Genomic DNA, 21,349 nt, shown 5'->3' with positions numbered 1-21,349 from the left:
TGTTGAGTAGACTTCTTCACTGTATCTACTACCAAATGCGTCCCAACCTTCAACCCCTCTCACAGTCACTGTCATCTGTTCAAAATATTGGGCAACTGGACTTGCTGACCCTAAGCATTAGTCAGATATTCAGGTAGAAACAAAGAATTCTACCCCTATCTGATTATTCAGCTCTAAACACCTTCAAAGGCGCCCAATCAAAATTTTCCATCCTGCCTGATCGATGAGCTGACAGATACCCAAGGCCTTTGCCGATATCGGTTCATCTCTCACCAGACACACACCGAATATTGTTGGAAACAAAGTTGTACGGCAACCTTTACTCAGGAACCTCAACTGGGTGGAAGAGACTGCTTTCTCGCAGCTCCGATACCCAAGACTTGCCAGTATCTGGCCAATGCGTTGACATGTCAGATCAAAAAAACGTTTTTGTTTAATTCTAACAAAAATCAGAGAAAAAGATGTCCTTTTAGAAGAGAAAGCAAGTGATTGGATTTCTTGAAGAAAAAATAAATAAGAAGGCAAAAACTGATCTTTCAGCAGTTAAAAGTCAAATTCTCCACCATTCCCCAATGGCCTCAGCAGTTCATAGTTACGATGTTCAGCCAATACTGAAGGTGATAGCCAATAACAAGCCATTTCTGAGAATGACACGCCTGCACCCTGAGTTGTCTGATCAACACAGTAATGTCAGCCTTTAACCACTTCCCATAGTCTTCTGCTACAGTGTCCGGACTGTGTGCTTGGCTCATAGAACTGCCTGTTTAACTCCTCGACTTCCCCGTGCGATCCTTGTGTCACCTTGGAAAGGAGCAGCCATAGGCATGCTGGAGAACCAGAGAACTATGGCTTGGTAACGTGTTTGTGTAGTAGTGTTCCACCAAGCTTTCAACATCTGGGAAAAGCAAGTTAGCCTCCAGAAAATATTCGGTTTCCTATAAGAAGAGTAAAGGTTATTATGGGAAATGAACTTGAATTCCTGTGAGAAGAATAAAGGTTAATATATATGACAGTCATGTATGGTTCTAGACTAGAGGAACACCAGTATGAAGGAACAGTAAAATATATGAAAATATATCAGTAAGTAGTTAAAATATAATGTACTGTTGCCTTGCTGGTGTGTTTGCTTCAAAAAGACTCCTGTAGTTTATATAAATACCCTGCTTAGTAGCCCCGGGGGCAGCCATTCCTGCACTGGTACAGCTGGGGTGTTTGCTACAGAAACCCTACTATAGTTTATATAAATACCCTGCTGTGTAGCCCTGGGGGCAGCCATTCCTGCACTGGTACAGCTGGGGTGTTTGCTACAGAAACCCTACTATAGTTTATATAAATACCCCGCTATGTAGCCCCGGGGGCAGCCATTCCTGCACTGGTACAGCTGGGGTGTTTGCTACAGAAACCCTACTATAGTTTATATAAATACCCCGCTGTGTAGCCCCGGGGGCAGCCATTCCTGCACTGGTACAGCTGGGGTGTTTGCTACAGAAACCCTACTATAGTTTATATAAATACCCTGCTGTGTAGCCCCGGGGGCAGCCATTCCTGCGCCGGTACAGCTGGGGTGTTTGCTACAGAAACCCTACTATAGTTTATATAAATACCCTGCTGTGTAGCCATGGGGGCAGCCATCTATTATCTGCTATGTAACCTGTGCCTTTTCTCCTTTTTTCCAACAATGGCTGCCCCCTTGCTGCCTGCTTTATTCTAGGTCTGTGGCTATATGCGCACACCTGAATGCAGTGCGTAAAGTGCAAAAACGTAAAAATGTATCCCATTGTGGCCCTTTTTTTTTTTTTTTTGCACTTTGCATGCTGTGTTCTGGTTCACAAACGAGCACTATAATGTTAACCAAATTTTCTTTTCTGACATAGGGTAGAATAGAAGTCGCTGCGACTAATTGAGTTTTCGTTACGCAGGTTAGACTAATCGCCCCGTGTGTCTTCCCCCTTACCAGTGCAGGGCAACAGTGCATTATATTTTATTTCATTTTATACGCTTTTGTTTTTTGCTGTTACTGTTCCTTTAAAATGATAACTGTCTTTCTTTAATATTTCTACCAACCTTTTCAAAAATCCTGTAGTTCCTTGATTTCTCAATGACTTTATCCCAAACAACTAGAACCTATGAAAGAGAAAACAAACATGTTTTGCAACTGTATTCCACTTATCTGTGAGATAACAGATGCTCTGCACTCAAGCAATGGCAACTGTACATTTTGCTGCACAACTGTCGGGCAATGGGGGGAGAGGGGGTTGTTGGCTAATATAAAACTACAAGGCAACAGTAATGAGACACTGGACTGCAAACAGGAAATATAAAAAAAATTGAAATACACTGGCCCTTTAAGATGAGATATCAAACAACAAACTTTTATGACTTGATTATCTGTTGTCATTGAATTTTAACTGTGCATAAAAATAACATGTAGTTAATATTTCAGTGCTGCCAACAACAGAGCTGATTTATTATGGAAGGGGAGCACAGACACTTCCCATTTGTTTGCATTTGCAATTTGGTATATAAATTTAATTAGGGCCATGCAGAGAGTGGCGGGACTGCAAAAACACATTCCTCATAATGAAGTTCCGAATTTTAAATCTGAATTTTGACTCTTTTCATGCAGAGAGTGCAATTGCCTTGTCTACACTAGTGCCGAGCCCCTCCTTGTCCCCTCCGCTGCAGAAAACTACAGGATGTTGGACTGGCCCTTCACTCTCACAACAATTACATGTAGATGGTGCTAAATGTTATATTGTCTCTGGGATGGATATAAGAAAGGGATAAACTGTTTTTGGAAAGGTCATTTATTGCTTTCTAAACTTGCAATTGGTCGGTATACTGGGAAATATCACATGGATACTAAATAGTACAGAGTTTGGAATTCTTCTCTAACGCTCAGCTACAATCCCATTATTTTGGCCCCCAGCCATGCAGAACACGGAATATCCCTGCAGCTTTTCTGTTTTTATCTCATTTTCACTCTTCCTTCCCCTCATAGGAAATACAGGAAATAACATAGGAGAGTATGAGCAGCTGTACAAAAAAACATATACATGAAAAGGAATATGCATATATATATATATATATATATATATATATAAATAATGTGTGTGTGTGTATATTTATGTATAGAAGGGGAGAATTACCTTTCCTGCCTTTGCAGAGTTCCGTATACAGAATAAGCCATTCTCGGGGGTTCCTCCGGGGCTTGCAGCTTTGAATATCCTGAAAGAAAGAACAATACTCTCATTTAACTACAGAACGAAAATATTGCAGAAAACAATTCACTGCAGGGATATTATATGCCCAGAGCTCAGAATATCCCTATGAAAGTTTGTTCATATTATTATTAGTGTTACAGTTTATTTATAGAAAGTCACAATTTGGAACAACCCAAGGCAAAAGACTGTAAGGTTGACATCCCTGCAGGTACCCAAAGCAGTGCCTTGGGGGTCAGCATAACATTTCTGGACCTGGAGTTTTCCGTATAAGGGGTCTTTCTGTTATTTTGGATCTCCATACCTTAAGTCTACAGTTTTGGCCCCAATAAGGGGTAATTTAGTTGGGATCAAGTACAGGTACTGTTTTATTATTACAGAGAAAAGGGAATCATTTAACCATGAAATAAACCCAATAGGGCTGTTCTGCCCCCAATAAGGGGTAATTATATCTTAGTTGGGATCAAGTACAGGTACTGTTTTATTATTTCAGAGAAAAGGGAATCATTTAACCATTAAATAAACCCAATAGGGCTGTTCTGCCCCCAATAAGGGGTAATTATATCTTAGTTGGGATCAAGTACAGGTACTGTTTTATTATTACAGAGAAAAGGGAATCATTTAACCATTAAATAAACCCAATAGGGCTGTTCTGCCCCCAATAAGGGGTAATTATATCTTAGTTGGGATCAAGTACAGGTACTGTTTTATTATTACAGAGAAAAGGGAATAATTTAACCATTAAATAAACCCAATAGGGCTGTTCTGCCCCCAATAAGGGGTAATTATATCTTAGTTGGGATCAAGCACAGGTACTGTTTTATTATTACAGAGAAAAGGGAATCATTTAACCATTAAATAAACCCAATAGGACTGTTCTGCCCCAATAAGGGGTAATTATATCTTAGTTGGGATCAAGCACAGGTACTGTTTTATTATTACAGAGAAAAAGGAAATCTCTGATTAAAAAAAAATCTGATTAAAATGTCTATGGGAGATGGCATTCCTGTAATTTGGAGCTTTCTGGATAACGGACCCCATACATGTAACCGACCCCAATCAGTATCACAATTACCTTTCCACTTCCACTGAATCATTGGTATCAATAAATACAGAGATCGGCAAGGGAACCTGAAAAAGAGGGCTATAGTTTAGATCTAAAGCAGAAACATATAAAAGAAGCTTTAATATAAATCCACCAAAACAACACAAAGCTGGCTCCCCAGAAGGTTGTTATGGCCTGATTTGATCTTGAAAAATATTTTCAATAAAAATCCACTTGAGAAACCATTATTTTTTTTCCAATTGAGGATGCTCCCACCTGTTCATAGTCCTCATCACTGTCATTCCTATTACATTTTCTTCTTGGCTTTGGTGGATGGGCAGGAACCTCCGTGCTGAAACCTCTGAAACTTTGCCCATCAGGCGGCGATCTCCTAGAAAAAATATCACACAGACTAAAACAGAGACCGGGCAAGGGCAAACTAGAGGCATCGATGATAACAACTTGCCATTTTATTCCTCTGAAAGTGGCTTGATCTAGCAGGGAATAGCACTCTTTAGGGGAGGAGCTACCTTTAGTACATTTTCATTTAGTTATTTATTGTTTGTATTTTTACCCTTACCCCCTGATGGGCCTCTCAGACCAACATCTGCCCTAAAATTGGGCAGGTTTCATTTCCCGTCGGATTGGGGACCGCATCAACGAGTCCTCGGTCCGACCACACCTATGCTCCCTGTAGTAATTAGCCTGATATCACCCACCTTAGGTGGGCATATCGGGAAAATATCTGCTGGTTTGGTGACCTCGCCAAAGAGTGGATCTTACCACGTATGGCCACCTATAGGGTGAAGACACATGGAGCTACTAGTAACCCCTGCTTTTTATGGCTACAAAAAAGACAATGTTGATCATTTACTGATAATTGTCTCTAAGTGTGTTTTAGCAGAGGCAATTCTCAGTATTGTCTATGACAGGGTATTTTCTGGCATTTAGTAGCTGAGAAAAAGTAGCTGCTTCTAGTAGCTCTGTCTTCACACATTATACATAGGGTTTCATAAGGAGTGTTCAATGGTATCATTTAGGTGTGTTCCATATAATTAATAGAACACTAATAGAATTAAGTGAATAACTGGATTAGCAATTATGTGCCAACTGTATTGGTAGCCAGTGACCTCTAGCCAAGACTTCCAGTTGCCTTGCATGTTCTGTCATTAACTGACTGCAATTACAAATAACAAATTCAAATTTACAAATAACTTTAAAATGAATACCCATTTGTCATAAATGTATATTATGTACATTATGCAAAAAACTGTTGATTTTTGGGCAGATGTCCACTTTTTACTCATTGATACTGATTGGACTTGGCTTGTTCGAACCTGGATCCTGGCTTGGTTTATACAATGTTCTAAGATTCCCCTCTGAGCTGCTAGTTTCTTGCAGGGGTTCTTGGCGGCTTCTTGCAAGGGTTGTCCCAGAAAATTAATAAGACGAGGACACCTTTACAAGAAGATAAGGAATACTGTGGATAGTGAGCCTGAGACAAAGGCACCTTAGGTAAACCTACACAGCAAGACTTGTACCCACATTTCAAGTCAAAAATAGATAGGTACAAAGGTTTACAAGTTTTCTGTTGTGGCAATATCCAAGACCAAGGGCTTACTAGAAACTAGATTACTAGCATGGAATAACAGGATGCACAGCCAATGCTTGCACTTACAGCTTTGGTGAGAGATCAAGTTTATCACTCTCCGGCCTCCTTCCTGTCTGACGGGGTATTGGTGGAGGTTTCTGTGGTATCTTCTCTGCCTTCTGCTCACCGAGAATTCGGGGTTTGATTGGTGGGACTGGAGGGGTTGGAGAAGCTACTGTAACCGAGGAAGGTATGCACTGTTGAATGGAAGGTTTCACTGGAGGCAGAGGTGGCGGAGGTGCATTGGAGGACCAGCTTGGTTTTATAGCAGGGCTTACAAAAGACGGTTTAGGAGGTGGGACAGGTGAGACAAAAGACGGTTTAGGAGCTGGGACAGGTGAGACAACAGACAGTTTAGGAGCTGGGACAGGTGGGGAAGCAGGCAATATCCTAAACTTGTCGGCAAGTTCTTTGTTCACAGTGTTACCAATCAGCTGTGTACTTGGCTTTTTCTTCGGGTAAGAAGCAGGAGGCAGTGCAGGTGGATCTACATTGCGAGCTACTAGTTGTAGTGATGGAGAAGGTAGTTTAATATTAGGCCCACACAGATCATAACTGGGAACAAAATCGGACGAGCCAATTACATCTTCCCTCAGACGTGGCTCTTTTTCAGTAAAATCAAATGTAGTCTTTTTGGGAAGAGGAAGTTTTGGAGTAAACTCCTCTATTTTGTGAGCTGGTGGCCCACATGAATAGCCTTGATGGCTTGCTGATTCCCTCCTTGGAAACTTCCTGTCTAGGTCAGACATATTAGGCAAAGTCTTTACTAATGGAGGTGTCGGAGGAGGTGGCTTATAGGGCAGCCCAACGTCAGACATGGCTCTTGGCTTGACAGAGTCATTGCCGTTTCTGTGGTTTCGTGGCACAGGGGGTGGCGGGTACGCGGGTGCATTCTCTGAATAAAACAAAAGCTAAGGTTAAATACTGAAATACATTTCTACAAACATTTGTCTGATAAGTTACATAGATAGTCAAGACACTATATATATATATATATATATATATATATATATATTTATCTGAACACAACAGGAATATGGGTGTAGGGTAAATACAATCACAAACAAACTTACCATCTGCTCCATCAGGTTTTTCATAGTCATCCTCATCATCATCATCATCTTCATCTTGATAGCTATCTAGATGTGTAGAAGCATACCTCAGTAAATCAAACTCTTTGTTTTCTTGATTCATGAATAACACACAAATGCCTATTGCTACAGTAGGGATCTACAGCTTCTTCCATGGCTCCCCCAGCTGAAAGCTCAGAGCAGTACCCCTGAGCTCCATCTACACTCATGCTCCATCTACACTCAGATTTACACGAGGGGGAGGGGAGGGTTAAACAATCATTTTGACTAGTAGCTATGGGTCGATTCTTGGACCACTGGGCTACTTCATGAACAAAGTTTGCTCCAGCACTAGTAACCCACTAGTAACCCACAGCACTAGTAATCAGCAGGTAAAAGGTACTGGTCCAAACATGGAGCCTGTTTTTATATTAGAGCTCAAGGGGTAATGTAATAACAGAGCCAACGTTTGCAACAGTTCTACTAACCCATAGTAGCCAATCAGGTAAAGGTAATGTCTGGTTGCCATGGGTTAGAAAACCTGGAACAAATATTGCATCTTTTACTACATAACCCATAAGACCTTAGCAGTTATCACATATGTTTGCCAAGACCTAGTAAACCAAAGCAACTTACAGCTGTCAGCAACTACTGTCAGTTGCTATGAGTTACAGGACCTTTAGCAATCACTTTTTATTTCATTGCTTCCTTAATTCACAGTTTCTTGGGTACATACATCAACATTACACTAATGAAGGTCCTTATTGTATTCTAACAGGGGCAACCATCATGGACTCCACACAGAGTGGGGACTGCAGAACAGCAGCTGTAGGTAGGAAGGGCTGGGAGAACAGCAGATATAGTAGGGCAAGTTGGCAACTGCAACACTTTATATCAGCATGTGGCTAATTCCAGCACAGTCCAACACCTGAACAGCAACAGGTTGGATAGTACTTCTACGTCTATAATTAATGCCCCACATAGTCTGTTTTTGTCCTGGGCCACCACTACACAGCCCTGCAGGGAAATAACCCATAGCCATATATTTCACATACAATACATATATAAATATACAGTATTTATTTGCTTTCATTATACTAACTGCTGATTGGCTCCTGAACCACAGCAAACTCTGGCTATGATAACCCCAATGATATAGAATTCAAAAGACAAAAATAAAAGTCTGTTTATACCGTCAGACGGATTGTGGATGTAATTTATATCCACGGGGCGTTCCACAGAGCCATAGAAACTGTCAGAATCCGAGTCAGGATCACTGAAATAGAAGAACGTGTTCTGTTACATCCTTGTGGGGAACAAGTTTTACTTATATTTATGTAGCCTGATCATCTGCAGTTATTACAACTTCCTTCCATATTTTTTAAATGTAATCCTAACTTTATATCTGCACAATATACATATGACATAACTGATTAAATAGAAAGCTTCAATGCACCAAACCACAGTGGATATTTAATAGATATAATTTAAGGATAGGTGTGATTTTGTTGTGATTATTACAGTGGGAAAGGCACAGGCAGAGCCTATCTGGAAGGCGGACATAAGTCAGTTACCTTAAATCTGTCACTGTTTCCTTCTTTTCATGGTAACGATCGATCTCTTTCCTTAAGGACAGCATCCATTTCTGCAAGAGAAATGTTAAATATTGCAGAAAACCAAATATAACACACCTGGCACACGTGGAAAGGGGTGTGGCTTAGCAGATAGGTAGGGCTTATGGCTGGGCTAGGGAACCTATGGCTCAAGAGCCAGATGTGGCTCTTTTGATGGCTGCATCTGGCTCGCTGCCAAATCTTTAATAAAAAAAATAATGGGGGGTGTGGCCTGCGCTCAGCAGATAGAAGACGTGTTCTAAGCTTTAGAACAAGTCTTCTATCCGGCGAGCTCAGGCCACGCCCTCCTCCGCATCGCATCCGGCATCCTTGGCACCCACCCTACCTTGCCCCTGCTCTCGGCAGATAGAAGACGTGTTCTAAGCCTTAGAACATGTCTTCTATCAACGAGCGCAGGCCACGCCCTCCTCTGCATCGCATCCAGCATCCTTGGGACCCACCCTACCTTGCCCCGCAGCATCCGCAGCCAAACATATTGTATGGCTCTCACGGAATTACATTTTAAAATATGTGGTGTTTATGGCTCTCTCAGCCAAAAAGGTTCCCGACCCCTGGCTTAGGGTCAGGGTGTGACTGGACATGGCCAGGGAATGCTGGGAAGTTTGTACACAGTGACCAGTTTGGCCCTATCAGGAAAAGATCCGCTCACTTGGCGACCTCTCCAAACGAGCGAATCTTCCCATGTAGGGCCATCTTTAGTCTACTAGGTAAGTTTAAACGCAGCTTGGTGTCTCAGTGAGCGGCATTGTGTGGTTTTCCTTCCACACTCCAAAAACATACAGGCAGGTTAATTGGCTCCGGACTAAATTGCCCATTGCATGTGTGAATAAGATTGTAAGCTCCTCTGGGGCAGGGACAGATGTGAATAATGAATAATCTCTGTAAAGTGCTGCAGAAATATGTCTGCACTATATAAATAACAGGAAATAAAATAAATTCCAAACAGCAAAATGATAAAAGCACTTGAATGGATAGCCTGGGCCTTGTGTGAAGTTGTTAAGCTACAACTCCCTGGATCCTACCACACAAACGCTGCCAAGGGTTGTGAGATACAACTAAAAGCGCTACAGGCTCAGTGGTTCACATTTTATTTCTCATTGCTTTACTGACTTCTGCCTTTCAGGCTGGGATAGAGTCATAATGAAACTGACACTTGGCTAAATGTGACATTTTCACAATGGTGCAAATGGATAAGGTCAGTGCAACGCTGCTACTGGTCCTCATATTTTTTATTTTGTGGGGTGGTTGAATTATTCTTCTTCCTTTTTCTATTAAGTACATTTACATGAATTTTTATCTGGGGGGGGGGGGTAGTTCCCTCTTTAAGGATTAGCTTCATGTATATCATTTCTATGAGATGTGCCAGTGCCGCACAGAAAACCCAAGCCCCATACTGTACCTTTCTCTCCTCTTCAGAGGCTGCAGAGAAGTACCAAGTGCGCTGCTTCTTGCTGATGTGCACCATTTTGAAAGGGAAGACATTACTTGATGAAGTCTCTTCTGCCGCCCTCATGACCCTGCAGGGAAACAGTGTCCCGTGTTAATGGATAAGGGTTGGCTTCCTGCCTATCCCTAGCTTCCCTGTCACTCCTCAGCCCCCCTGCGTCCCACTCCTCACCTCGCTGTAGCGGGGGGCAATTCAGGGTGGGGGATGTGCCTTGGGCGCCCAGTGTGATAGGCATTTACCACTGATTTGCATTTACCATTACCGACCATATCTTCAGGGTCGGACTGGGGGGTTCAGGGCCCACCAGGGCTGCCGCCCAAGGTGCCCCCGCTGGCTGCATCACCTGTGGGGGCCCCCTGTCGCACCCCCTAACCCCCTGGAGGGGTCCCTGCTGCACCCCCTAACCCCCTGGAGGGGTCCCTGCTGCACCCCCTAACCCTCTGCAGGGGCCCTCGCTGCACCCCCTATCCCCCTGCAGGGGCCCCCGCTGCACCCCCTAACCCCCTGCAGGGGCCCCCACTGCACCCCCTAACCCCCTGCAGAGGCCCCCACTGCACCCCCTGCAGGGGCCCCCGCCACCCGCCTGATGTCCTCCACTGAGCGCACGTAAGTGAAACAAGTCAGATGAGGACATCGGCGGCCAGGGGAAGGGGCAACAGGGACTAGGTCTGGGCTCACCAGAGACCGGGCCCATCGAGTTTTTTCCCGGTGTCCCAGCGCCCCAGTCCGACCCTGCAATCCTTTACCACTTATTTAGAATGTTAGGCTTGTGTTTTGGCATCATTGTGACAATGCTGGACAGACTTAGAGGCCCATTTATTCACATTTTCATGGTTTTTTAGTTTTTTGAAACCACAAATAAACACATTTCCAGGAATGGCAGTTATCCAATAGATCTGAATGGAAAAAGGACAAAGGAAAAAAAGATGCAAAAAAAACCGTGACTTTTCCAGTTTGTTGCACAAAAAACACAACTTTTTCATATTGTCGCAGGAAAGTCAGCATAAAAAAAAAACCTAAAGACCTCTAAAACCACAAAGCAAAGAAAGATCTTCCAGTTGTAAAAAGGGATGTCTGCCATTGACTTCTACATGATCTTGACAGGTTTTAGAACAAAATCTGGTTTTGGCATCACAAACACAGAACTGTAGTGTAGTGTGTAGTAAATGCCCCCCCTAGTTACCAACCTGTTGTAGCCATTAAGTGAGAAGGCTCCTTGCGACGTGGCAGAGGTGCTGGTTTTGAAGTAGTAAACACATCCCTTGTGGATGATCACAAATCTCAAGGGCCCTGGAGAAGAACAAAAAGAAGCCAAAAGTGGTTGTTAAATACCATGGATTCCTTGTAGCACTTAGCTGCATGTTAGAAAATCAATATTGCACAGACATAATGACTGTCTCCATAAGACAGGTACGGTTGAGAAAAAGTAACAGTGTCACTGAATAATAATGTGCTGAAGAGACCCCTTCTCTGGAAAGTATTCTGAATAACAGATCCTATACCTGAATGTCAGTCAATAACCATCCACTGTAACTATACCATTTTATATAGCAGAAACAGCAGCAACTAAGCTCCCTGGGGCGGTTTTTTTACTCACGGTGCAGCCCAGACACACATCGAGGCAGCAGGCCCCAAGTATCTGTGTATGAAGTTTATCTGCGCCTTCTCAGTCTGTGGTTTCCCTGTGTCACCACAATTTCCTCGGGCACCTTTCTTACATGTGCATGCAAAGATCATGACTTTCCTCACAGTGCTCTGGTGTCTTAAGTCAGGTGACTTACTGAAAAGCACAGCACGCGATGATAAGAAGTGAGGAGCGGCAATCAGTGGCCGGCAATAGTAAGGGGAAATGTTCTAGACCACATAGGCCCTAGGGCAATGTAATCGTTCCGTCTCTGTGGCAGCTCACTTTACCGTCCCTGTACCATCATATTCTGTTGCTGGTTTCCAAAATAAGTTTCATTATCAAGGGTCTCTTTAGGCCCTGCTGTATGATCCAATCCCTGGCCCCTGCACCAACAATAGCATCAGCCTGATTTGGCCCTGCATGTTGGTGGCCTCGCCTTACGAGCAGATCCTACAATTTATGGGTGACTTTAATCCATCCCTGCCCTAAGAGTAGAAAGATGTTAACTTAAAAACCAATGATATAATATCTTATTAGGAGCATGGTAACTTCTTATGGTGACAATAAAGATGGTCTAATCAGTGGCATAACTAAAAATTACTGGGCCCCCTAAACTCTGGAGATAAGACATCTGTCATAAACATATATTGAACCTGCTAGCAGGCCTGGACAAAATAGGCCCTGGCATTTTATGTACCCAGAGGCCCAAACAGTCCCCCCATCAGCCGCATAAATAGTGAGTGTCTATGGCATCTTACAGCAGCCCCTCTGGTATTTGCCAGAATCCACAGATTACTAGTCCGGGCCTGCCTGCTAGTTAGCGCCCTAATGAGCCACCTATACCAGCTGGGTCCACTCCAGTAATCCCATTCCACTGAAATAGAAGCAATCTGGGGTGAGTGCCAGCACTTTAATCACTGTCACAATAAACTGCTAATTGACCACTTTGATCACTGGCACAATCAGTTGCTGAATGACGGGAGACTAAAGCAGTACTGAGCGTTTCAGGAATGCTTTGCTGACTCAGTAGTTAGGGCAGTGATAGGTTAATTAGTGATATATTTAGGCAAACACCAAGGACAGAACAGGTTAATACATGCTGAGGAATTTGGCTCGTGCCTATGTCAACTTAAAAATGTGCCTATGTCAACTCAAAAATGCATAAAAACTGCTTTATAAACACTGGAAGGGAAAACCCCTTGGCCATCAGGAAATGTGTGCAGTAATTATATAACTAAAGCTGATGGGATTTATGTCATGTGACCACAATGACCAACCAGCTAATGTCTGGAAATCCCCAGTGCCACAGAAAAAGGAAAAAATGTTTCAGTGTTGGGGCAAAAACAAAAAGAAGCGTTACTTTTTCCTAGATTCTGGGGTTCAGTGTCGGCGTTACTCACATTTCAGAAGCTGGAACTGCTTGCCTCCCTTTTTGTGCAGGTATCCCGAGATCGTGACTCCTCCGGGCATTGTCAGTAGGTTCTGGGCCCCGATGGCTTTCATTGGAGTTGGCCAGCTGGGCTCTCCTGACGCCATGATTCTGAAACACATTTAAACAGCACTGAAGATCAGGAACATAAGTGAAGCACCTTGTCGGAGTCAGAAGGCAATAAGGCACCCTGTTTGTATAACACAATTGATTATGATTATTATTAAAGAACCAATGGTTCTTGCCAACTACATCAGAAACAATGACTACAAATATCAAGTGACCCTACAGGTGCTGCGTAACCTCACAGTAGGAATTCTGGGACTTGTAGTTCTCCAACAACAGAAGTAGCCTGGACAGATTTGCTTACACAGTTATATTACCCCAGAGATATCAAAGTCCCCTACCAGGGGTGCAGGGGGCAGTGTGTATTAGTGCAAATGGCACATTGCAAGTTAATAAGTTTAATTACCCCCAAGAAGAGGATTCCTCCATTAATCATTAATTAATCATTAAGATAATAGTTGCGCATCCCTGCCCTCTTATTAACTTTGACTCATGAACCCTGATTGAACTTGTAACGGCAAAACGAAACAAAGCCGAATTATCTTCCGACTTCTGAACGGGCAGCTTTGTGTCGCCAGCGCAATGGGAAGATTCCACTGTGTATCCAGAGAATCCCATCAACATATGCCCTGTTATCTGTGCTATCATTAGAGGCGATTATTGCTATTAGTGCATTCCTGGGAACCCTACACAACCCTCTCAGAGCCATTCCTTTCAGCCTTATTTCCATCTGCAGATCTAACGATACTTAACCAAGCTATGTTTTATTTATTGCTACTATAGGCACCATGTCTCCCTACTATACCTGCTATCCCACAGCCCCAGTCCCTTCCCAGAGGCTATTATCCCCCCACTGCTACTATAGACACCATCTCTCCCCACTATACCTGCTATTCCCACAGCCCCAGTCCCTTCCCAGAGGCTATTATCCCCCCACTGCTACTATAGGCACCATCTCTCCCTACTATACCTGCTATCCCACAGCCCCAGTCCCTTCCCAGAGGCTATTATCCCCCCACTGCTACTATAGACACCATCTCTCCCCACTATACCTGCTATTCCACAGCCCCAGTCCCTTCCCAGAGGCTATTATCCCCCCACTGCTACTATTGGCACCATCTCTCCCTACTATACCTGCTATCCCACAGCCCCAGTCCCTTCCCAGTGGCTATTATCCCCCCACTGCTACTATAGGCACCATCTCTCCCTACTATACCTGCTATCCCACAGCCCCAGTCCCTTCCCAGAGGCTATTATCCCCCCACTGCTACTATAGGCACCATCTCTCCCTACTATACCTGCTATCCCACAGCCCCAGTCCCTTCCCAGAGGCTATTATCCCCCCACTGCTACTATAGACACCATCTCTCCCTACTATACCTGCTATCCCACAGCCACAGTCCCTTCCCAGAGGCTATTATCCCCCCCACTGCTACTATAGGCACCATCTCTCCCTACTATACCTGCTATCCCACAGCCACAGTCCCTTCCCAGAGGCTATTATCCCCCCACTGCTACTATAGGCACCATCTCTCCCTACTATACCTGCTATCCCACAGCCCCAGTCCCTTCCCAGAGGCTATTATCCCCCCACTGCTATTATAGGCACCATCTCTCCCTATTATACCTGCTATCCCACAGCCCCAGTCCCTTCCCAGAGGCTATTATCCCACTGCTACTATAGGCACCATCTCTCCCTACTATACCTGCTATCCCACAGCCCCAGTCCCTTCCCAGAGGCTATTATCCCACTGCTACTATAGGCACCATCTCTCCCTACTATACCTGCTATCCCACAGCCCCAGTCCCTTCCCAGAGGCTATTATCCCCCCACTGCTACTATAGGCACCATCTCTCCCTACTATACCTGCTATCCCACAGCCCCAGTCCCTTCCCAGTGGCTATTATCCCCCCACTGCTACTATAGGCACCATCTCTCCCTACTATACCTGCTATCCCACAGCCCCAGTCCCTTCCCAGAGGCTATTATCCCCCCACTGCTACTATAGGCACCATCTCTCCCTACTATACCTGCTATCCCACAGCCCCAGTCCCTTCCCAGAGGCTATTATCCCCCCACTGCTACTATAGACACCATCTCTCCCTACTATACCTGCTATCCCACAGCCACAGTCCCTTCCCAGAGGCTATTATCCCCCCACTGCTACTATAGGCACCATCTCTCCCTACTATACCTGCTATCCCACAGCCACAGTCCCTTCCCAGAGGCTATTATCCCCCCACTGCTACTATAGGCACCATCTCTCCCTACTATACCTGCTATCCCACAGCCCCAGTCCCTTCCCAGAGGCTATTATCCCCCCACTGCTATTATAGGCACCATCTCTCCCTACTATACCTGCTATCCCACAGCCACAGTCCCTTCCCAGAGGCTATTATCCCCCCACTGCTACTATAGGCACCATCTCTCCCTATTATACCTGCTATCCCACAGCCCCAGTCCCTTCCCAGAGGCTATTATCCCACTGCTACTATAGGCACCATCTCTCCCTATTATACCTGCTATCCCACAGCCCCAGTCCCTTCCCAGAGTCTATTATCCCCCACTGCTACTATAGGCACCATCTCTCCCTATTATACCTGCTATCCCACAGCCCCAGTCCCTTCCCAGAGTCTATTATCCCTCACTGCTACTATAGGCACCATCTCTCCCTACTATACCTGCTATCCCACAGCCACAGTCCCTTCCCAGAGGCTATTATCCCCCCACTGCTATTATAGGCACCATCTCTCCCTACTATACCTGCTATCCCACAGCCACAGTCCCTTCCCAGAGGCTATTATCCCACTGCTACTATAGGCACCATCTCTCCCTACTATACCTGCTATCCCACAGCCACAGTCCCTTCCCAGAGGCTATTATCCCCCCACTGCTATTATAGGCACCATCTCTCCCTACTATACCTGCTATCCCACAGCCCCAGTCCCTTCCCAGAGGCTATTATCCCCCCACTGCTACTATAGGCACCATCTCTCCCTACTATACCTGCTATCCCACAGCCCCAGTCCCTTCCCAGAGTCTATTATCCCTCACTGCTACTATAGGCACCATCTCTCCCTACTATACCTGCTATCCCACAGCCACAGTCCCTTCCCAGAGGCTATTATCCCCCCACTGCTATTATAGGCACCATCTCTCCCTACTATACCTGCTATCCCACAGCCACAGTCCCTTCCCAGAGGCTATTATCCCACTGCTACTATAGGCACCATCTCTCCCTACTATACCTGCTATCCCACAGCCACAGTCCCTTCCCAGAGGCTATTATCCCCCCACTGCTATTATAGGCACCATCTCTCCCTACTATACCTGCTATCCCACAGCCCCAGTCCCTTCCCAGAGGCTATTATCCCCCCACTGCTACTATAGGCACCATCTCTCCCTACTATACCTGCTATCCCACAGCCCCAGTCCCTTCCCAGAGGCTATTATCCCCCACTGCTACTATAGGCACCATCTCTCCCTACTATACCTGCTATCCCACAGCCCCAGTCCCTTCCCAGAGGCTATTATCCCCCCACTGCTACTATAGGCACCATCTCTCCCTACTATACCTGCTATCCCACAGCCCCAGTCCCTTCCCAGAGGCTATTATCCCCCACTGCTACTATAGGCACCATCTCTCCCTACTATACCTGCTATCCCACAGCCCCAGTCCCTTCCCAGAGGCTATTATCCCCCCACTGCTACTATAGGCACCATCTCTCCCTACTATACCTGTTATCCCACAGCCAGTCTGAGCATGCAAGGCATTGTGGGAATTGGAGCAAATCTTCTAATTTGCTTTGCCTGAAAATTTGCAAAACAGCAAAAAGTTGTGAAATGCATTAAAGTCCATATATGTTTGTTTTTTTTTGGTGACTTATTTCATAGTGCGCAACTTTTTTGAGGTGAAACCTGACGAATAATGTCGCTCATTACTAGAGCTGAATACAATGTTGCAATGGTACCAATAGGCAGGGAAAAGTGAGAAAGGAGAGTTGGACTGGCCCACAAGGGTACTGGGAAAAACCCTGTGGGCCCTGGTACTCATGGGCCCCTCCAGTCTAAACTCCCCTAACTCAAGCCGACTGCTGAAGGGGACCCTTTAAAAGCTAACTAAGCAATGTTTATTTTTGATCAAAGAAATAGGTCAGTTGGGTTTTTGTTTGACAAGTGAAGTGTGGCCTCCCACAACTCTGTCTTGTATATATATATATATGTGTTTGTGTGTGTGTGACTGGGGGAAGCGAGACACTTCAGCACAGGACATGGGCCTGTTCCACAGTCTGTGTGAATAAGCAGAGAATGTATAGTCATCCTCTCTTTGCTATACCCTCGATTTTGGGCATCAGCAGTTTAACCAGGATAGGGCCCCAATTTGCTAGGAACTGTAATTCAACAACAGGGGCATTATCTAACTAAAGCAGATATCCCTATGGGCTAATGGGTTCTCTCTGAGCCTCACAGGGTTAATTCATGTACCTTCAATCACAGTTAAGGGCATGGTTGCCACTATTCCCTAGAGCAGGGGTCCCCAACCTTTTATACCCGTGAGCCAAAATAGTTCCAGGGATGCCAAATAAGAGCTGTGATTGGCTATTTGGTAGATCCTATGAAACCGGCAGGCTACAAGAGGGTCTGTTTGGCAGTACACCTTATTTTTATGCAACCAAAATTTGCCTCTAAACGAGAAATTCAAAAATTAGCATTGGGGTCACTGGGAGCAACATCCAAAAGGTTGGTGTGCAACATGTTGCTAAAAAGCCACTGGTTGTGGATCACTGCCAGGATAAGGGTTAGTTCTTAGGGTTATTAGGGTCAGGGCAATAATGTACTTCCTATACATATATAACTACATCATATTATCTAGGAGAGCAAAGTGCTTGTGCATTGTATAACAGCCTTCCAACAGGAGGTCAGAAGCATCCTATATGTGATCATGGCTTTTTATTGAGATCCCAGAAGCTGCTGTCTCTTAGCAGAAGGGCAATTGACAGAATACAGAGTAACTCTGTTTCCCATATTTCTGCAAGCAGTAATATCTATTTCCAAAGGCCACCCCTGATCCCTTTTACTTTTATTATGCTATATCTATATAGCACCATTCTACACTGTTACAGAGATTATACATCATTCACATCAGTCCCTGCCCCAGTGGAGCTTGCGATCTAAGGTCCCAGCACATACACAATAGTCAACTTGGATTAGAAGCAAGTTAGCCTTGTATGCCATGTGTACAGATATTCTCTTCCCGGCACATTTTTGACCCACCGAATAAGTGCCTTCTGGTTGCTGAATTATATGAGTGTAAGCCAAATCTAGTGCCATAAACTGTGCTGTGGCTTTATATATATATATATATATATATATATATATATTTATTAATAGCCCATTTACTATTAAGGTTGCCACCTCGGGGGCAGGAGGTTTTGACCCGGACAGCCCTTCCAAAAACCGGGCTGTCCAGGTCAAAACCGGACAGCATTCAACGTTATTTACTATTGGATCAGCACAAGTGCATTAAGGGAGGCAAAATTCATGCTTAAGTGTTTTGTAGCTCCATGGGAGAATTATAAAATGCTAGAAATCCCCCCCGCCCCCCTGTTCCCATTGAATGGGGATCACCTTTGATGATGATAGTTGATGGACATGGGGAGATTTGTCGCCCCCGTGGTTAAATCTGTGCTGCCGTGGGCAACTAATCTCCACTGAATGCTTTCCCACTAGTGATAAAGTGAATTGTTTCATTCGGCACTATGTTTTCCAAAGTCGCTCAAAGTTTCCTCGCAAGGGAAATTATTCCCACTTGATCCTGTGCGGCAGATTTGGGGTGAAACCGCGAAGAAGTGGTACAACTGGTAACAGTAATACTACATAGCGACTGCAATAGAGGTCCCTTAGTTTATATTATATATTAGCCCTGCACAATTCCCCCCCGTTTCAGAAAAATCACTCATAAAAGGCAGCACATCCTTTTTCAGCCAAGGGGGAATTTTCAGCACCCACAAGTCACCCACGCACCTTCTCTTATCCTATAAATAGCTGATGTTTCTCAAATCCTCCCACTCATCTGAGGCAGATATATAAATAAGCGTGCTAGTGCGTGGGCAGGATACAGAATTGAGGGGGAACTGGGAGATAAACACGAGTTTAGGAAATGCAGAGTGGGCAGTAATGCAGAGTGGGCACTAATGCAGAGTGGGCACTAATGCAGAGTGGGCACTAATGCAGAGTGGGCACTAATGCAGAGTGGGCAGCAATGCAGAGTGGGCAGCAATGCAGAGTGGGCAGCAATGCAGAGTGGGCAGCAATGCAGAGTGGGCACTAATGCACAGCCGCTGCACCTACCATAGGAAATGTAGGGGAGGGCTTCTTAAATTAGATAAAAACAACTCTCAGTCTGCCTGCTGGCTACTGAAATCTGTGCTACAAAGTCAGCAAGATAAAGTGAAGGTCAGCCAATGCCATTTGGGCTGGACCATTCCTCTCCTTCCCTATAATCTACTTTCTTATCAGTAAACTCAAAGAAAAACAGCTGTACCAACACGCTACATTTCTGGTAACTGTTTCTGTACTGAACATTAATTCTCTGCATATCTAAATGTATATACTTGAGTGGGAGCTGCCATATTGCCTGCTTGGGTAAAATATACTTTGTAAGCCACAAAATGCACTGTTCAGGGTTCCCTGGCTACTAAAGGAGCTTATTAGCCAAGGAACTACAATATAGCTAAATATATACCCTAGAGTGGGGCAAAGCATTAACCAAACAGATGTTATACCCTGACTGGTGCAGAATAGACCATTTGCCCTAACAATTATTGGGTAGAGTAGGGTACCTTAGCCCACTACCAACTTTCTAATGTACTTGTAATGGCATATAGAGGCCATGGATGGCCAAAGTATAGAATTTAATGCACAATTTATTCACATGGATAAGCTTTTGTTCCAACCTAGTAACCTCAAGCAACCAATTAGGTGTTTGCTTTCTGGCTAGGCACTAGGCAATAAAGACAAAAGCCTGGTTGAAGGTTTGAAGTTCGAAGCACAGGCAGATAAAGCCACTCTCCCAAGGGCACAAGGAGTAAAGAAGGAAGTCATTACAGGCACCCAGGCCTTCCCTCATTTATCCCCTGTGCCACCCAGTCTCTTTTCTGATACAGGGAGATTGTGGGAAATCACCACATTTTGCTGAACAAGCACGGATATTCTGTTGTCTGCCAGATCTCCTGATAAGTAGGTGCACCCATATAGCCACCCAACTAAAAGGGGGCCCTTTTAAGAATATTGCCCCTTCCTATGGAGCTTTGGGATCAAAACACTAATAATAGTACTGTGTGCCACTGCCATAGGGTACCATATTTAGATATAAAATTACAACTTACACAGGGCAAGGACAGCAGCAAGGGACCCCAAATATATATAATGGTTCCCAAATACAGGTATTGGACCCCTTATCCAGAAACCCATTAAATAAATGATTCCCTTTTCTCTGTAATAATAAAACAGTACCTGTACTTGATCCCAACTAAGATATAATTACCCCTTATTGGGGGCAGAACAGTCCTATTGGGTTTATTTCATGGTTAAATGATTCCCTTTTCTCTGTAATAATAAAACAGTACCTGTACTTGATCCCAACTAAGATATAATTACCCCTTATTGGGGGCAGAACAGCCCTATTGGGTTTATTTAATGGTTAAATGATTCCCTTTTCTCTGTAATAATAAAACAGTACCTGTACTTGATCCCAACTAAGATATAATTACCCCTTATTGGGGGCAGAACTGCCCTATTGGGTTTATTTAATATTTAAATGATTCCATTTTCTCTGTAATAATCCGAATTATAGAAAGACTCCTTATCTGGAAAACCCCAGGTCCCAAGCATTCTGAATAATAGGTCCCATACCTGTATAGAATTTTGCCTAAAAATTCTAAGCAACTTTTCAACATACATTAAAAACAAACATTCAATAATTAATAGGTTTTTTTGTAAATCATGGTGTCTGTCTGTCTCTTTCTTTTCTGCTCTCTGTTGGCTCTGACTATCCCTCCCACATCAGTCTCGCAGATTAAATTTTATTGGAAAGTGTGACTCAGTAGCGAGCAATAAGTATTGTTATTTATAAACACACAAGAAACAGAATGAATGA

General features: G+C 44.3%; 1 protein-coding gene across 3 annotated transcripts in view; it reads right to left on the bottom strand.

Moving 5' to 3' along the window:
- Nucleotides 1-415: 415 nt before the first annotated feature.
- sh3bp2 (SH3-domain binding protein 2) overlaps nucleotides 416-21,349 on the bottom strand; it is a 47,957-nt gene continuing 27,023 nt past the window's right edge. For 2 of the 3 annotated variants that reach the window (XM_002940959.4, XM_004911264.4), the window contains exons 2-13: nucleotides 13,096-13,235; nucleotides 11,256-11,358; nucleotides 10,021-10,138; nucleotides 8,562-8,632; nucleotides 8,181-8,263; nucleotides 6,991-7,056; nucleotides 5,945-6,812; nucleotides 4,543-4,657; nucleotides 4,297-4,352; nucleotides 3,150-3,228; nucleotides 2,065-2,124; nucleotides 416-935 (exon numbers count right to left, since the gene is read on the bottom strand). In XM_002940959.4, the coding sequence (XP_002941005.2) occupies nucleotides 798-935; nucleotides 2,065-2,124; nucleotides 3,150-3,228; nucleotides 4,297-4,352; nucleotides 4,543-4,657; nucleotides 5,945-6,812; nucleotides 6,991-7,056; nucleotides 8,181-8,263; nucleotides 8,562-8,632; nucleotides 10,021-10,138; nucleotides 11,256-11,358; nucleotides 13,096-13,231 (1,893 nt within the window). In that variant the 5' untranslated portion in view covers nucleotides 13,232-13,235 and the 3' untranslated portion in view covers nucleotides 416-797. The remainder of the gene's footprint in view (nucleotides 936-2,064; nucleotides 2,125-3,149; nucleotides 3,229-4,296; nucleotides 4,353-4,542; nucleotides 4,658-5,944; nucleotides 6,813-6,990; nucleotides 7,057-8,180; nucleotides 8,264-8,561; nucleotides 8,633-10,020; nucleotides 10,139-11,255; nucleotides 11,359-13,095; nucleotides 13,236-21,349) is intronic. The other variant, XM_004911265.4, reaches the window with a different exon arrangement.

This window comes from Xenopus tropicalis, chromosome 1 (assembly GCF_000004195.4).
Source record: "Xenopus tropicalis strain Nigerian chromosome 1, UCB_Xtro_10.0, whole genome shotgun sequence".
Lineage (NCBI taxonomy): Eukaryota > Metazoa > Chordata > Amphibia > Anura > Pipidae > Xenopus > Xenopus tropicalis.
This window is presented reverse-complemented; position numbering and strand designations above follow the sequence as displayed.